This window comes from Ylistrum balloti, unplaced genomic scaffold, assembly GCF_031769215.1.
Source record: "Ylistrum balloti isolate Yb309-2 unplaced genomic scaffold, AGI_CSIRO_Ybal_v1 Utg371716, whole genome shotgun sequence".
Taxonomy (NCBI): domain Eukaryota; kingdom Metazoa; phylum Mollusca; class Bivalvia; order Pectinida; family Pectinidae; genus Ylistrum; species Ylistrum balloti.
In genome coordinates, this window is record NW_026782864.1 from 125142 (window position 1) to 144705 (window position 19564).

General features: G+C 36.6%; 1 protein-coding gene across 2 annotated transcripts in view; it reads right to left on the reverse strand.

Annotated features, from left to right (window-relative positions):
- The window catches only part of LOC132563425 (5-aminolevulinate synthase, erythroid-specific, mitochondrial-like), a 47784-nt gene that overhangs the window by 6575 nt on the left and 21645 nt on the right, over window positions 1-19564 (reverse strand). For both annotated transcript variants that reach the window (XM_060228184.1, XM_060228185.1), the window contains exons 3-10: window positions 17580-17641; window positions 6544-6710; window positions 6000-6083; window positions 4294-4554; window positions 3452-3683; window positions 2676-2860; window positions 1308-1487; window positions 925-1089 (exon numbers count right to left, since the gene is read on the reverse strand). In XM_060228184.1, the coding sequence (XP_060084167.1) occupies window positions 925-1089; window positions 1308-1487; window positions 2676-2860; window positions 3452-3683; window positions 4294-4554; window positions 6000-6083; window positions 6544-6700 (1264 nt within the window). In that variant the 5' untranslated portion in view covers window positions 6701-6710; window positions 17580-17641. The remainder of the gene's footprint in view (window positions 1-924; window positions 1090-1307; window positions 1488-2675; window positions 2861-3451; window positions 3684-4293; window positions 4555-5999; window positions 6084-6543; window positions 6711-17579; window positions 17642-19564) is intronic.

Consider the following 19564-nt stretch of genomic DNA (forward strand, 5'->3'; position numbering starts at 1 on the left):
ACCCCCACTGTCCTAACAGTGTCCACTCTAGACAGTATATTCATCTCCATACCAGCCCCACTGTCCTAACAGTGTCCACTCTAGACAGCATATTCATCTCCATACCAGCCCCACTGTCCTAACAGTGTCCGCTCTAGACAGCCTATTTATCTCCATACCAGCCCAACTGTCCTAACAGTGTCCACTCTAGACAGCATATTCATCTCCATACCAGCCCAACTGTCCTAACAGTGTCCACTCTAGACAGCATATTCATCTCCATACCAGCCCCACTGTCCTAACAGTGTCCACTCTAGACAGCATATTTATCTCCATATCAGCCTCACTGTCCTAACAGTGTCTGCTCTCGACAGCATATTCATCTCCATACTGGCCCCATTGTCCTAGCAGTGTCCACTCTATAGACAGCATATTTATCTCCATATCAGCCTTACTGTCCTAACAGTGTCCGCTCTAGACAGCATATTTATCTCCATATCAGCCCCACTGTCCTAACAGTGTCCACTCTAGACAGCATGTTTATCTCCATATCAGCCTCACTATCCTAACAGTGTCCACTCTAGACAGCATATTTATCACCATATCAGCCTTACTGTCCCAACAGTGTCCACTCTAGACAGCATATTCATCTCCATACTGGCCCCATTGTCCTAACAGTGTCCACTCTAGACAGCATATTTATCACCATATCAGCCTTACTGTCCCAACAGTGTCCACTCTAGACAGCCTATTTATCTCCATACCAGCCCAACTGTCCTAACAGTGTCCACTCTAGACAGCATATTCATCTCCATACCAGCCCCACTGTCCTAACAGTGTCCACTCTAGACAGCATATTTACAGTTATTCAAAATCTTCCTTCAGACCTGACACTTTGATTTTATTGCAAGAGAGTCAGAAACAGTTCACAAATAAATCCCATACCTAGTGTGCCAGAGATTATATCCAGCTTGTTCATACATCCGTCTCGTTCAGCTACTCCAGCACCCTGACGTCCATACAGGCCGACAGCATGCACCTCGTCTACAAAAGTTATAGCCCCATACTTATGGGCGACATCACACAGCTCTGACAGTGGACATACAGTGCCTGTGATAAACAGAAAACAAATGTCTGACAAACCTGAAGGTACGTAACACATCATACTATGAAATTGAGTTCTGAGATCAATTGAGGCCCAATCTAAGGCTCAAAACATAAACAGATTTAGCTTGACAGATTTGGGGATTCGTTCTAGAAAATCAAATTACACACATATTTGTTTTCTTTTCTAGCTACAGACTGAAAACTTTTACTCATATACTCACCATCCATGGAATGTACAGTTTCAAAGGCAACTAGTTTAGGCACACATATATCCACTTGTTTCAGGAGGTATTCTAAGTGCTCAGGATCATTGTGTCGGAATATATGCTTAGGTGCCCCACTGTTACGAATCCCTTGAATCATGGAGGCATGGTTTCCAGCATCAGAGAATATATGGACGCCTGAAGAAGGATATTTATGGTCAATGGATGTCAAAAATTACACCAAAGGAAACTGACATTATTTTGATTTCTATTCAAAGGAGCCCTAGTGGTACAGACATTCACTTGAGATAATCAATATTGAATATAATGGTTGTAGGGTAAGTAGCTTTCAAGTGTCAAATAAAGAGAAATTGCGACATTGATGACAGTAAGACTGTAAGATCTTGTGGGTTGGGGTAGAGGGGTCTGAGCCAGTGTCATTATATGTATACCATGTAGATATAGTTACAGGGTGGAGTCATTAGCTAGGTAGTCATGGAGATATGGTTACCTGGTATAGATTTCCCCACAGTGTACAGGGTGGAGTCATTAGCTAGGTAGTCATGGAGATATGGTTACCTGGTATAGATTTCCCCACAGTGTACAGGGTGGAGTCATTAGCTAGGTAGTCATGGAGATATGGTTACCTGGTATAGATTTCCCCACAGTGTACAGGGTGGAGTCATTAGCTAGGTAGTCATGGAGATATGGTTACCTGGTATAGATTTCCCCAGAGTGTACAGGGTGGAGTCATTAGCTAGGTAGTTATGGGGATATGGTTACCTGGTATAGATTTCCCCAGAGTGTACAGGGTGGAGTCATTAGCTAGGTAGTCATGGAGATATGGTTACCTGGTATAGATTTCCCCAGAGTGTACAGGGTGGAGTCATTAGCTAGGTAGTTATGGGGATATGGTTACCTGATATAGATTTCCCCAGAGTGTACAGGGTGGAGTCATTAGCTAGGTAGTCATGGAGATATGGTTACCTGGTATAGATTTCCCCACAGTGTACAGGGTGGAGTCATTAGCTAGGTAGTCATGGAGATATGGTTACCTGGTATAGATTTCCCCACAGTGTACAGGGTGGAGTCATTAGCTAGGTAGTCATGGAGATATGGAGTCATTTCCCCACAGTGTACAGGGTGGAGTCATTAGCTAGGTAGTCATGTATATATGTTTACCTGGTATAGATTTTCCCAGAGTGTACAGGGTGGAGTCATTAGCTAGGTAGTCATGGAGATATGGTTACCTGGTATAGATTTCCCCACAGTGTACAGGGTGGAGTCATTAGCTAGGTAGTCATGGAGATATGGTTACCTGGTATAGATTTCCCCACAGTGTACAGGGTGGAGTCATTAGCTAGGTAGTCATGGTGATATGGTTACCTGGTATAGATTTCCCCAGAGTGTACAGGGTGGAGTCATTAGCCACATAGCAGGATGTGAAGACAAGGGCAGCTTCCTTCTGGTGAAGAGATGCCAGCTCACGTTCCAATTCTTCATGAAGTGGGGAATTTCCTGAGATGTTCCTGGTACCACCAGCCCCAGCACCATGTTCCTTGACAGCCTGTCTGTAACACAAATCATTTCTGTCTAAGCATGAAGACTATCTACAACAAGTTATATCAGTCTCCATATACATCTCAAGCATATCAATATATATAGGTCAGGAAGCACACAACTTGAAGAGCAGAACCCCCTGGGCCTTAACACAGAATAAACATTTACTTGACAGCTTTAGTGGTCTTTGAATGCCAGCTCAAACCTAAACTCTTACTCAATGTGACCTTGGGATGCCAGATCAAACCCAAAGACTTACTCAATGTGACCTTGGGATGCCAGATCAAACCTAAAGACTTACTCAATGTGACCTTGGGATGCCAGATCAAACATAAAGACTTACTCAATGTGACCTTGGGATGCCAGCTCAAACCTAATGACTTACTCAATGTGACCTTGGGATGCCAGATCAAACATAAAGACTTACTCAACCGCCTTGGTGACCTTGGGATGCCAGCTCAAACCTAATGACTTACTCAATGTGACCTTGGGATGCCAGCTCAAACCTAATGACTTACTCAATGTGACCTTGGGATGCCAGCTCAAACCTAATGACTTACTCGATGTGACCTTGGGATGCCAGATCAAACCTAAAGACTTACTCAACTGCCTTGGTGACCTTGGGATGCCAGCTCATGCCGAGGTAGTCATTACTACACCAAACAGTAATGTCTCTCTTTTTCCCAGAGTGCTCTTCTGCATATGGAAACTTCTGACCTTTCCTCATCACGTTCTTGAAGATCCGGTATGAATGGTCCCTCTTTTTCTTTTGGATTTCTCCCTCAAAGAAACTTTCATAGTTGAATGGAGGAATTGAATCTAAAGGGCTATCTCCTACAAAAGGAAAATCATGACAGGATTTACAAATGTATCCTAAACTAGGGCAATACAAAGAGTTGTCACTAATGTACCAACTAAATGTTTCTCAGTTTTGTTGTATGTTTACTAAGTACAAACTACTCACAATTCCACATTCATAGCACTATGAATGCATGGGATGCCACATAATTTAGCTTAACACTCACTTTTATATTTGTTAGCCTACCTGATATGGTTGGAAGTCCACTAACAGGGACAATTAGCCCCCAAATTAACTATGAAATATTAAGAGATGCTTATATCACACTACAGTACACTGTTCCATAGCAAACATACTATATCTAACCTGCAATAAGCCCCCAGGTCTTATTATAATAAAATAGTGATTGTAAGTATTGTGACTGAACAGCAATAGATATTTGGGTTGGCTCATCAACAGGGGTGTATTGGCAGATAAAAAATTTATTTAATAACTCAAAATCTGATGTCTAAAAATTCAACCACTCTGAGCAAACAATCTTGGTTCAACACAAAGTTTGCAATATAGTATATCATGCAGTACACATTATAAAGTATGGGGGTAGTTTTTAAACTTTGTTGTATAGAACATCTATAATACACTAACCTATAGTCCCATCCATTGCATGCTTCATTTCTTCCAAGACTCTTTCCACTTGAAGACCTGATGGGAAACCTGGGGATTTGGAACGTGTTTTGGCTGGACTACGTACACTGCTCTGCCTGGCCTCTGTTTGTAATTTTTTATTACATTCCTCATCAACAATCAGACTCGGAGTAGTTGAGTCAGTGATGTCGGCCTCGGTAGTCACTTCCTCCTTTGTAGAGTCCATTACATCATCAGCAGATTCATGATCATGCAGAACGTCTGAAATAACAACAAAATGCTCAGGAGAATCCAACATACATACAATTCATATTTGTAATTTCTAACATAGCTTTACAAAACTTTGATGGCAAGACACTTACATGTTTAAGTCTGAGAAAACTCACTTTAAACAAAACAAAAGAATGGTGAAGGACAAAATATAATGGTGATATAAGTGATATACGTTCTTGGACTGAAAACACATGAAAGTATTGAAATATAATATTAATTCTACGATACCAATGTCTGTGAACAGCTTACAACAATGTATACTGTAAAGGGTGTTATCGTTTAAGTGTTCCATTTTTATAGATACTCAAGAATGAAATAAACTCAATAAAAGCTAAAACCTCCAATAAAGAATATAAAAAAAAAAACCAAGTCCAGTTAATTACTTCCAGGACACAAAATCCATCAAAATACTGAAATATATATTGTAACCGTTCAATCAAAATACTGAAATATATATTGTAACCATCCAATCAAAATACTGAAATATATATTATAACTGTCCAATCAAAACACCACTAGGAAAGCCATCCTCCGTACTCAGTAGTTACAATCAGTTTCTCTCTCTGCACCCCTGGAACATGTCATGGTAAAATTGAAGGTTCCATGTGTAACACTTTATGGACAAGATAAAAAGACTAGTTTGATCCTTTGATGTACATCAAACGAATCTCCAGATCACATTAGTGTATGTTGCGATGGCTTTGAAGCTGGGTGCCACTACTTTGTTATCTTCAAAAGGAATATATCAACCTGTGATTGGTCTGTCTTTTTTCCAGAAACCAATTAATTACTTCTTTTGTGCCTTCAATTTTGCCATGACATGTTCCAGGGGTGCAGAGAGTGAAAGTGACGTTAACCCCTGGAATATCGTTAACCCCTGGAATATCGTTAACCCCTGGAATATCGTTAACCCCTGGAATATCGTTAACCCCTGGAATATCGTTAACCCCTGGAATATCGTTAACCCCTGGAATATCGGGGATGTAGGAAAGCATGACTAATTGTAATCAGTGATGAGAATTACACAGTTGCTTGTCCCTCTTGTTCTGCTTTGTTGGTTTTATTGTCTTGACTGCAACAAAATGTCAGCAGTGAGACAATAAAACCCAATAGAAATAGTGCAGTACCATGACACTCCAGATCAGTAGATCTCCTTTACCATGCCAATAAAGTATTATTTCCAAGTACTCTAGACCAAGAAATTTAAATCAGAGCGTACCAGTAAGCTGACACTGAGAAACCTTGGTAACCTAATACAGAGAGCTGAAATTTTGTCTCTGAACACAAAGAAGTGATTACAATTAATTTCCTTAATTAATCATATAAATCATAAACCTATCTATAGTATCTTACAGGATTTCATAAAACACTAACAAAAAGGAGGCTTTTCTCACTCATACAAGTAAACTAAGAGAAACCACGGATTGTATTACCTTTCTGTGGCATGGTGGGAACATTTCCGGCGATGATCAAGTTGCTTTTGGCCAGAAATGGACATCTACTGACTGGATTCACTTCTGTAAGAAATGTTTACATCAGGTTAAATATCTAGACTAGCTCATATGGTTTTCAATTATCATTCATAGGTATTTGTGGTACGTTTCGTAAAGTATTTGTTTGCCTCTGTCAACAGACATGGTTTCTGGAGCAATCCTGGACCAAGCTGGTGGCTATTTCACTGAACAATATGCAGGAAGCCCACTTCATGCCATACAGAGCAAATTTTGGGGGTAAAGTGTGTTTCTCAGCTTCCTAAGATCATTAACCACTTGGAGTAGGAACTGAACAACACAGATTTACATATGTCATTACAGAGTTAAAAATGTCTACTTAGCGATAAATAGTCACCCAATGATGTGTTTCAATAAGAATCAAAGGGACACTAAGATTTAGATAAAGAAGAACGAGAAGATGGAGAAACTTTACAGATCTCAGAATGGAACTGTCTACTGGAATAATGACATGATACTTGCTTACCAGGTTCTGTTGCCTCTTTAGGTAAGAGACTCATGTATCGGAAGGCATGGGCCATGATAGGACAGCGTTCAGCATACGCCATCAATTGGGGCGCTGCTTTCTTCACCTGGTTCATCGGTATACGACTTAGAAATGGACATCGCAGTGATGCAGTCATGTTGCTCAATCTGAATAAAAGAGAACAATACATTTCAGTTATCACAATGGAAACACTATTATTTAGCCTTGAATTTTTGCCACTGGGACTAAACTACACAAGTTTTCAATAAACATGATGACAATTAAGGTAAATAAATTCAGAAGTTTTTTTTTGTTACCATAACAACAAAGCTTCCACACACATCAACAACATCGTTGTGATTAAACAGCACAAATGTGTCTCATTAGAGGTTACTATTGATTACCAAGCCTCCATAATCGACAACTACCTCGGTGTCTACATCAATACGGTGTCATATTCTACATCAATACAGACAAAAGTAGTACACATTAAACATCAAGTTTAATCAATTCATCGCAACCAGAGAATGTGACGTATTTTATTCATTCCAATTTACTTCATGTGTTAAACCTAAAATACTACTTTACTACAAACAGCATCTTTGATCAGTAAATTAATAAAAACATACATGAGCTAATGTAACAGAGGTTGCCACCTGAAAATGTCCCTATAGTCATATATATACTACACATGTACCTAGAACTATCCCTGTAGACATATATATACTACACATGTACCTGGAACTATCCCTGTAGTCATATATATACTACACATGTACCTAGAACTATCCCTGTAGACATACATGATACTACACATGTACCTAGAACTATCCCTGTAGACATATATATACTACACATGTACCTGGAACTATCCCTGTAGACATACATGATACTACACATGTACCTAGAACTATCCCTGTAGTCATATATATACTACACATGTACCTAGAACTATCCCTGTAGACATACATGATACTACACATGTACCTAGAACTATCCCTGTAGACATATATATACTACACATGTACCTAGAACTATCCCTGTAGACATACATGATACTACACATGTACCTAGAACTATCCCTGTAGACATACATGATACTACACATGTACCTAGAACTATCCCTGTAGACATACATGATACTACACATGTACCTAGAACTATCCCTGTAGACATACATGATACTACACATGTACCTAGAACTATCCCTGTAGTCATACATGATACTACACATGTACCTAGAACTATCCCTGTAGACATACATGATACTACACATGTACCTAGAACTATCCCTGTAGACATACATGATACTACACATGTACCTGGAACTATCCCTGTAGTCATACATGGTGCTGACATCACTCATTTCTTCAAATCAGGAACCAGTTGCCATAAATAATGTGTTTGTGATGTCATTATACACTTTCATAGAAATTTTCATCAAAATACGATATTGATTAAATTCTAACCAACCATGGGCTGTATCTAATGCCCACGGGGAAAAGTCATTTGTACTCCTAGATAATACCAGATTTTATGATAATTTTCCTACAGATCCTGATCTAACATCAACACTTTTGATATATTTATAAGTAATGGTAATATTTACATGAACATAAACTTACACAAATTACCTCCCCTTAAAATCTACTTCATTAAGAGATATGTATCTAAATTTAAATATTTTAATTTAAAGTGGAGATAAACACTGACTTTTCATCCATTTTCCCATTAACAGTGCTGACAGCTTTTAATACATTTAGTCCCTTTTAAATTTCATCAATGCTTGAATGCACAGGTAAATTTGATGGCTATGAACATAAATTTGGTGACAGGAAGTTGTGTACCTTCCTGGAGTAGTTCACAGTACACTGTCCCCAGTTTATCAGCAGGAAAGACCATGTTTCTCATCTAAATCCTGATGTCTTACACTGACGGTTTGGCTGGTCGATTTACTGAATTTCATTTTATGAACTTTCATTCAAAAACTTTTTGTGGTCATTAGTTAGGATTCCTTTATCAACTAAAACATACATGTTTATAAATCAGTGTACCTTAAATAGTCAGAGTAAGTTTACAATGAAACAAAGCAATAGGAAATAACAATCAATTATCCAGAAAATAGTACACTATCTAAATAAATTATTCTGAAACTAGTACACTATCAAAATCCATTATCCAGAAACTAGTTCACTATCTAAATCCATTATCCAGAAACTAGTTCACTATCTAAATCCATTATCCAGAAACTAGTTCACTATCTAAATCCATTATCCAGCAACTAGTTCACTATCTAAATCCATTATCCAGAAACTAGTTCACTATCTAAATCCATTATCCAGAAACTAGTTCACTATCTAAATCCATTATCCAGAAACTAGTTCACTATCTAAATCCATTATCCAGAAACTAGTTCACTATCTAAATCCATTATCCAGAAACTAGTTCACTATCTAAATCCATTATCCAGAAACTAGTTCACTATCTAAATCCATTATCCAGAAACTAGTTCACTATCACAATCGATTATCCAGAAAATGGTACACTATCAAAATCAATTATCCAGGAACTAGTTCACTATCAAAATTAATTATTCTGAAACTAGTTCACTATCAAAATCAATTATCCAGGAACTCGTTCACTATCAACATCAATTATTCTGAAACTAGTACACTATCAAAATCAATTTTCTGAAACTAGCACACCATCAAAATTATTTATCCAGAAACTAGTACAATTTCATGATAAATGATCATACCCCACTGTCATGATGGATTATTATAAAGTACACATTCAATGCTTTGTGTACTTGAAGTATACTGTGATAATTCTAAGAAGATGAATGAGACTGAGGTTCAGAACAAAATTAATTGAATAATCAGTGATATAACTGGTATTATTGTGAAATATCTTGATAGACAACCCACAGAACCTGCACAACATCACACAGAGGAGCTTGTTTATACAGAAATCCGTGCTTTATGGTACCTAACTTATCCCAATAACAAGAAGTCAATGCAGAGCAGTACTGTAGTAAAGCCTGTTCACAAGTCCTGACAGATTTTATCAGAATTAAACAACATTTATACAACACTGTATGGCTTGGTAACTAAAGAAGCATAATAACAAAAACAGTGTTTATTTTGGGTCATCCTCTCACAACCGAATACTAGTTGGAAATCTACAAATCTGATGGCATGTCAAGCTGTGCATGTGAAAAAACACGATCTTATAATGCCATTATAATACAGAATTTCTTCAACAATCTAACAAGTTTAACAAATTTTATGTTACATGGACACAAGTGTAACATTCTTTAACCTGTAGTTCTGAAAAATAAGTGAAAACTCCAATATACTCCCCTATAAGACAGACTTATTTCGACAAGAATCAAACATTTTTCACTACTGAGACAATCATGTGACATCAGCAAGATATGACTTATAAATGACGTCACAATAATGTTCCTAAATATGTCTTATGATTCGACTCTGTTGTATGACGTTATACCACAGGCCATTAACGTGATAAATCAATATTCACCTGATCTGAAAGATTACAAATACTGATTTGAGCTTGTTAAATATATAATGAATTATTCACACCTGCGATTTCTAAGATAAATATTTTCCTTAACAAGAAAACAATAAAGGAACATAATCTTCTTGTATCTTTTACAGTTTGTATTATCAACACAGGAAGACAAACAGATTCCACAGATAAGGAGTCCTGACCTAGATTAAGTGCACATATCAAGTGGTCCCAGATCATGCCAGATTTCACGTGGTAAAAGTCCATATAGGATATCTCAGAAAGGTCATGACGCACCAAAACCATCTCATTTTTACTGGTTCCATAAAGCTTTGAGAGATCATGTACACCAAAACCATCTCATTTTTACTGGTTCTATAAAGCTTTGAGGGATCACGACGCACCAAAACCGTCTCATTTTTACTGGTTCTATAAAGCTTTGAGGGATCATGTACACCAAAACCATCTCATTTTTACTGGTTCTATAATGCTTTGATGGACCATATACACCAAAACCATCTCATTTTTACTGGTTCTATAAAGCTTTGAGGGATCACGACGCACCAAAACCATCTCATTTTTACTGGTTCTATAAAGCTTTGAGGGATCACGACGCACCAAAACCGTCTCATTTTTACTGGTTCTATAAAGCTTTGAGGGATCATGTACACCAAAACCATCTCACTTTTACTGGTTCTATAAAGCTTTGAGGGATCATGTACACCAAAACCGTCTCATTTTTACTGGTTCTATAATGCTTTGAGGGACCATGTACACCAAAACCATCTCATTTTTACTGGTTCTATAAAGCTTTGAGGGACTGTGTACACCAAAACCATCTCATTTTTACTGGTTCTATAAAGCTTTGAGGGATCATGTACACCAAAACCATCTCATTTTTACTGGTTCTATAAAGCTTTGAGGGATCATGTACACCAAAACCATCTCATTTTTACTGGTTCTATAAAGCTTTGAGGGACTGTGTACACCAAAACCATCTCATTTTTACTGGTTCTATAAAGCTTTGAGGGACTGTGTACACCAAAACTGTCTCATTTTTACTGGTTCTATAAAGCTTTGAGGGATCACGACACATCAAAACCGTCTCATTTTTACTGGTTCTATAAAGCTTTGAGGGACTGTGTACACCAAAACCATCTCATTTTTACTGGTTCTATAAAGCTTTGAGGGACTTTGTACACCAAAACCATCTCATTTTTACTGGTTCTATAATGCTTTGATGGACCATATACACCAAAACCATCTCATTTTTACTGGTTCTATAAAGCTTTGAGGGACCATTTACACCAAAACCGTCTCATTTTTACTGGTTCTATAATGCTTTGATGGACCATATACACCAAAACCATCTCATTTTTACTGGTTCTATAAAGCTTTGAGGGATCACGACGCACCAAAACCATCTCATTTTTACTGGTTCTATAAAGCTTTGAGGGATCACGACACATCAAAACCGTCTCATTTTTACTGGTTCTATAAAGCTTTGAGGGACCATATACACCAAAACCATCTCATTTTTACTGGTTCTATAAAGCTTTGAGGGACCATATACACCAAAACCATCTCATTTTTACTGGTTCTATAATGCTTTGATGGACCATATACACCAAAACCATCTCATTTTTACTGGTTCTATAAAGCTTTGAGGGATCACGACGCACCAAAACCATCTCATTTTTACTGGTTCTATAAAGCTTTGAGGGATCACGACACATCAAAACTGTCTCATTTTTACTGGTTCTATAAAGCTTTGAGGGACCATATACACCAAAACCATCTCATTTTTACTGGTTCTATAAAGCTTTGAGGGACCATATACACCAAAACCATCTCATTTTTACTGGTTCTATAAAGCTTTGAGGGACCATATACACCAAAACCGTCTCATTTTTACTGGTTCTATAAAGCTTTGAGGGACTGTGTACACCAAAACCGTCTCATTTTTACTGGTTCTATAAAGCTTTGAGGGATCACGACACATCAAAACCGTCTCATTTTTACTGGTTCTATAATGCTTTGAGGGACCATGTACACCAAAACCATCTCATTTTTACTGGTTCTATAATGCTTTGAGGGACCATGTACACCAAAACCATCTCATTTTTACTGGTTCTATAATGCTTTGAGGGATCATGTACACCAAAACCATCTCATTTTTACTGGTTCTATAAAGTTTTGAGGGACCATGTACACCAAAACCATCTCATTTTTACTGGTTCTATAAAGCTTTGAGGGACCATGTACACCAAAACCGTCTCATTTTTACTGGTTCTATAAAGCTTTGAGGGATCATGTACACCAAAACCATCTCATTTTTACTGGTTCTATAAAGCTTTGAGGGATCACGACGCACCAAAACCATCTCATTTTTACTGGTTCTATAAAGCTTTGAGGGATCACGACGCACCAAAACCGTCTCATTTTTACTGGTTCTATAAAGCTTTGAGGGATCACGACGCACCAAAACCGTCTCATTTTTACTGGTTCTATAAAGCTTTGAGGGATCACGACGCACCAAAACCGTCTCATTTTTACTGGTTCTATAAAGCTTTGAGGGATCACGACGCACCAAAACCATCTCATTTTTACTGGTTCTATAAAGCTTTGAGGGATCATGTACACCAAAACCATCTCATTTTTACTGGTTCTATAAAGCTTTGAGGAACCATGTACACCAAAACCATCTCACTTTTACTGGTTATATAAAGCTTTGAGGGACCATGTACACCAAAACCATCTCATTTTTACTGGTTCTATAAAGCTTTGAGGGATCATGTACACCAAAACCATCTCATTTTTACTGGTTCTATAAAGCTTTGAGGGACCATGTACACCAAAACCATCTCATTTTTACTGGTTCTATAAAGCTTTGAGGGACCATGTACACCAAAACCGTCTCATTTTTACTGGTTCTATAAAGCTTTGAGGGATCATGTACACCAAAACCGTCTCATTTTTACTGGTTCTATAAAGCTTTGAGGGATCACGACGCACCAAAACCATCTCATTTTTACTGGTTCTATAAAGCTTTGAGGGATCACGACGCACCAAAACCGTCTCATTTTTACTGGTTCTATAAAGCTTTGAGGGATCACGACGCACCAAAACCGTCTCATTTTTACTGGTTCTATAAAGCTTTGAGGGATCACGACGCACCAAAACCGTCTCATTTTTACTGGTTCTATAAAGCTTTGAGGGATCACGACGCACCAAAACCATCTCATTTTTACTGGTTCTATAAAGCTTTGAGGGATCATGTACACCAAAACCATCTCATTTTTACTGGTTCTATAATGCTTTGAGGGACCATGTACACCAAAACCGTCTCATTTTTACTAGTTCTATAAAGCTTTGAGAGATCATGTACACCAAAACCATCTCATTTTTACTGGTTCTATAAAGCTTTGAGGGATCACGACGCACCAAAACCGTCTCATTTTTACTGGTTCTATAATGCTTTGAGAGATCATAAAGCACCAAAACCGTCTCATTTTTACTGGTTCTATAAAGCTTTGAGGGATCACGACACATCAAAACCGTCTCATTTTTACTGGTTCTATAAAGCATTTTTCCTATTCTCTTCTCCTGATTATATTGACTAGTAAGTGAACAATAATCATGTTTACATGGTTAATCTATACATGGAATCTACAGGGATGTCTTTGGGACTTCTTCTTTCTTAAAACTAGCAATAACAAGACCCACAATAGCCCTGCATCAAAAATAGAATTAGTATTCATCACAAATCCATTAACACATACACCATTGGTATTCAAAATGGGCATATCTGATAAGTTTTTACCAATTTCCACAACAAACAGCTTACATCATTCAACTCTAATCAGTGACAGTTATAATTTAAGTTATAAGCAAATGTTGTTTACTTTTTTCTCCAAATTTATTGGGCTTTGAACTGGAAAAACCATTTACCAAAATATCCTGTTTCCTGGACTTTTGATTTACCACAGGTAGTCATTCACTAGTTTTGACAGTTTCACCCATGTGACCTTGAACATCATCAAGGTCATTTCTTTTTTGAAAACTTTTTTATGTTTCATCTCAGAAACCTTTCAGTCAAATATCATGCTTCTGGGCCTTTTTGTGAATTAGAAGAAGTTGTTAAAAAGTTTCAAAAAAATTTGACCCCTGTGACCTTAAATAAGGGTCATGGTCATTTCTTTTCCCAAACTTTTTCAAGTTTTATCCTAGGAACCTATAAGCCAAATACCATGATCCCGCGCATTTTGGTTAGTCAGGTTTAAAAATATTTCACCTTGTGACCTAAGTCAAGGTTTTTTTTCCCATTTGTTTTTTTTTTTTTTTTGCAAGCTTTGTCAGGCTTCATCCCAGCAAAGCAACATGCTAGCCAAATACCATAACATTTGGTCTGTTGATTATTGAGGAGAAGTGGTCTGATGCCAGAAGACAGACAACAGACACCGCACCACAGCATAAGCTCAATTCAGGCCAAGTTAGGTAATAAAACCAAAAAGTCAAAATCGAAGATGGCTCCAGGTTAGCCATCTTTTTCTTCAAATCATCATCAAACTGTATATAAATATATACACAAAACTAACATCAAATGGACCTAGGAAACCTAAAAATAAGCTACCCAGTACATCTCAATTATTTTTAAAAATCTTCAACTGTCAAAAAATTACCAGCCATCTTATTTTTCCAAAAATTTTAAAATTAAAAGGAACAACATGGGAACAAGTGAACCTACAAAATATATTTGAAAATGATCAAGTACTTTTTCTTTCTAGAAATAAAAGTAACATGCAATGGAACCTCAAACAGACTGCAGTCTAATGGCTTTTTATTTCTGATAAGGCTAAGAGAAAAGATGAAAACGGTCCAACTAGAATTTTCCATCTAAAATACAGTGATAAGAAACACTCATTACCAAGATCTACAACAAGACAACTTAAGACATTATTGTATCATCTGTGTCAGCAATTCAACGATAGTTTATATAACTTAACACATTACTGTATCATCTGTGTCAGCAATTCAACGATAGTTTATATAAGTTAACACATTACTGTATCATCTGTGTCAGCAATTCAACGATAGTTTATATAACTTAACACATTACTGTGTCAATTGTAGTTTATATAAGTTAACACAATTCAACGATAGTTTATATAACTTAACACATTACTGTATCATCTGTGTCAGCAATTCAACGATAGTTTATATAACTTAACACATTACTGTATCATCTGTGTCAGCAATTCAACGATAGTTTATATAACTTAACACATTACTGTATCATCTGTGTCAGCAATTCAACGATAGTTTATATAACTTAACACATTACTGTATCATCTGTGTCAGCAATTCAACGATAGTTTATATAACTTAACACATTACTGTATCATCTGTGTCAGCAATTCAACGATAGTTTATATAACTTAACACATTACTGTATCATCTGTGTTAGCAATTCAACGACAGTTTATATAACTTAACACATTACTGTATCATCTGTGTTAGCAATTAACAACAGTTTATATTAGAATTCAGTTGATTTTTTAGACTAAAACTCCTATGAAATCACACAGTCATAATAAACAGTTTATAACCTAATGTGAGGTATAAAACAACATTAGTTAATAACTATCTGAAAGGTTTTAAAGTTAAGAACAAAATTTACTTCCTTTACAAAACAAAGCTTTATCTAAAAGTGCTGAGTTAAACATTTAAAATTTTTGTAATATTAAAACAAAAAATCATGAGAAAAGATCACGAAGCTTAGTAACTTATTAAGTACTCCAGCTGATTGTTGACAAAAGTTCACATGAAATAATCTTCACCTGAGTCCATAAGCTATACCTACTAGGCCATTGAATAAGTATTTATCAAGTATGATGTCACCATATCACAATACACCTACTGTACAGGTAATACTTACAGGTACTTGTACATGATGTCGCTGTATTTAAACCACTGTCTAACATATGTATCTGTATAGTGATGTGACAGTGAACATCCCACAGGTATAATTTCTACAGGTAAATCCACAGTGACCTATCAGAGTACGACATGTGATGATTGATATCACATGCCCCGCCTTATCAGCTATCTAGAGACTAGTTATCTGGAGACACAGATGACCAGGAATCCCTACCCCTGGGGCCTTCAACCTTACCCACAGCCTGATGGTCATTATGGTTAACTAAAATCACCAGTGACATCTATATTTGTTCAAAGTGTGTTGTTGCCATGTTAAATGATTTGATGCTGATCTTGATTAGCAATCAACCTACTGATATAAGGCTCAGATGTCAATCAAATGAGTATCTTATTCTGGGTTGGAAATTAACTATCTTGTGACTAACGATTAAAACTTTTCACTTTTTATAAAAAATACATCATGTTTTGTCAACTACCTAGTCACTACTAGAAAATAAATCAAATTTTGGCGACTCACTAGTAACTTCTAGAAAATAAATCAAAGTTTGGTGACTTACTAGTGTCTATTAGAAAATAAATCAAAGTTTGGCGACTAACTAGTCACTACTAGAAAATAAATCAAATTTTGACGACTCACTAGTAACTTCTAGAAAATAAATCAAAGTTTGGTGACTAACTAGTGACTACTAGAAAATAAATCAAAGTTTGGTGACTACCTAGTCACTACTAGAAAATAAATCAAAGTTTGGCGACTAACAAGTGACTGTTAGATAATAAATCAAAGTTTGGTGACTAACTAGTCACTACTAGAAAATAAATCAAAGTTTGGTGACTAACTAGTCACTACTAGAAAATAAATCAAAGTTTGGTGACAAACAAGTGACTACTAGAAAATAAATCAAAGTTTGGTGACTAACTAGTCACTATTAGAAAATAAATCAAAGTTTGGTGACTAACTAGTCACTACCGGGTATTGGAAAATAAATCAAAGTTTGGTGACTTACTAGTGACTATTAGAAAATAAATCAAAGTTTGGCGACTAACTAGTGACTATTAGAAAATAAATCAAAGTTTGGTGACTTACTAGTCACTACTAGGAAGTAAATCAAAGTTTGCTGACTTACTAGTCACTACTAGGAAGTAAATCAAAGTTTGCTGACTTACTAGTGACTGACTTGATGACTACAAGATACATAACATTTCTAACTTCTAGAAACAAGTTGATGTCAATTCATTATGAATAATTGTTATTATTTTCATTGCCACATTTAACAAAAGGTCCAAGTAGCCTGCATCACTCTTCTTGATCAAACTATATCTGGAGTTACCCTAAAACAAATCCTATTATAGGCCAGCAGTGAATCATGCACTATTCAGTATTACTAACAGCCAATCTGTAAAACGTATCGTTTTAAACATACGAAGAAAAATTCATCCAGAAAGCAAAAGAATTCAATACATTGTTTGAGCATGTGTATAAAAATGTCTTCCCTACTCCTCCCCCCACCCTACCAAGATACACCAACACAAGACTTATATTCAGGCAAACAAGAATCCTAACTTACCTGATGTTGTATTTCTAGTTGTTCAGATGGTAATGGTCTCACTAGCTTGGTTGGATATCTCACTGTAAAAAGATTTCCTTAATTCATTAATCATGTTTTACTTTGACATATACAGCTTTTAATCCAAATGACTGCAAAAACATTAATGACAACTAACTAGTCACTAAAAATAGTATCCTTTATTAACATCAAACATCGTCTCTTCTCCTTGTTTGTGCCCTAAAACTCCTACAATATGTCTGTCCTAAAATACATACCTGTACAATATTGTCAATTCTCCTAATATATCATACCTGTACAATATTGTCTCTCCTAATATGTCATACCTGTACAATATTGTCTCTCCTAATATGTCATACCTTTACAATATTGTCACTTCTCCTAATATGTCATACCTGTACAATATTGTCTCTTCTCCTAATATGTCATACCTGTACAATATTGTCTCTCCTAATATGTCATACCTGTACAATATTGTCTCTCCTAATATGTCATACCTGTATAATATTGTCTCGTCTCCTAATATGTCATACCTGTACAATATTGTCTCTCCTAATATGTCATACCTGTACAATATTGTCTCTCCTAATATGTCATACCTGTATAATATTGTCTCGTCTCCTAATATGTCATACCTGTACAATATTGTCTCTCCTAATATGCCATACCTCTGTACAATATTGTCTCTCCTAATATGTCATACCTGTATAATATTGTCTCATCTCCTATTATGTCATACCTGTACAATATTATCTATTTTTTCTAATATGTCATACCTGTCCAATATTGTCTCTCCTAATATATCATACCTGTACAATATTGTCTCTTCTCCTTATATGTCATACCTCTACAATAGTGTCTCTTCTCCTAATATGTCATACCTGTACAATATTGTCACTTCTCCTAATATGTCATACATGTACAATATTGTCTCTCCTAATATGTCATACCTGTACAATATTGTCTCTCCTAAAATGTCATACCTGCACAATATTGTCTCTCCTAAAATGTCATACCTGTACAATATTGTCTCTCCTAAGATGTCATACCTGTACAATATTGTCTCTCCTAAAATGTCATATCTGTATAATGTTGTCTCTTCTACTGATACCACTGCCGTAAAATACATACCTGTATGATATATATAGTGTCTCTTCCCTTCACCTGAGTGACCTTACATACCTATCTGTATAATAGTTGTCTCCTTTTTTCTTTTAACATTTTGATAAAATTTTGTCAAAAGAATAAAAGTTCATATAACATAACCAGTAGAAGATTAGAGTGAGGTTTTGATGAGTACAAGGTAACCTTCATCCTTGGATGATCATTTGGTGAAGGTGACCATGTTGTCATCGAAACATTACACTCATGTCTTCTACTGGTTGTGTTACAAGAGCTTCATTTTGATTGTTTCTTCTGCTTATGTGTGCTCTAAAATACATATCTGTACAATTTTTTTCTTTCCCTTACCTGTGTGCCTTCAGCTACATATCTATATGGTGTTACCCCTTTCCCTTGTCTGTGTGCCTTCAGCTACATACCTATATGGTGTTACCCCTTTCCCTTGTCTGTGTGCCTTCATTTACATACCTATATGGTGTTACCCCTTTCCCTTGTCTGTGTGCCTTCAGTTACATACCAGTATGGTGTTACCCCTTTCCCTTGTCTGTGTGCCTTCAGTTACATACCTATATGGTGTTACCCCTTTCCCTTGTCTGTGTGCCTTCAGTTACATACCAGTATGGTGTTACCCCTTTCCCTTGTCTGTGTGCCTTCAGTTACATACCTATATGGTGTTACCCCTTTCCCTTGTCTGTGTGCCTTCAGTTACATACCAGTATGGTGTTACCCCTTTCCCTTGTCTGTGTGCCTTCGGTTACATACCCATATGGTGTTACCCCTTTCCCTTCTCTGTGTGCCTTCAGTTACATACCAGTATGGTGTTACCCCTTTCCCTTGTCTGTGTGCCTTCAGTTACATACCAG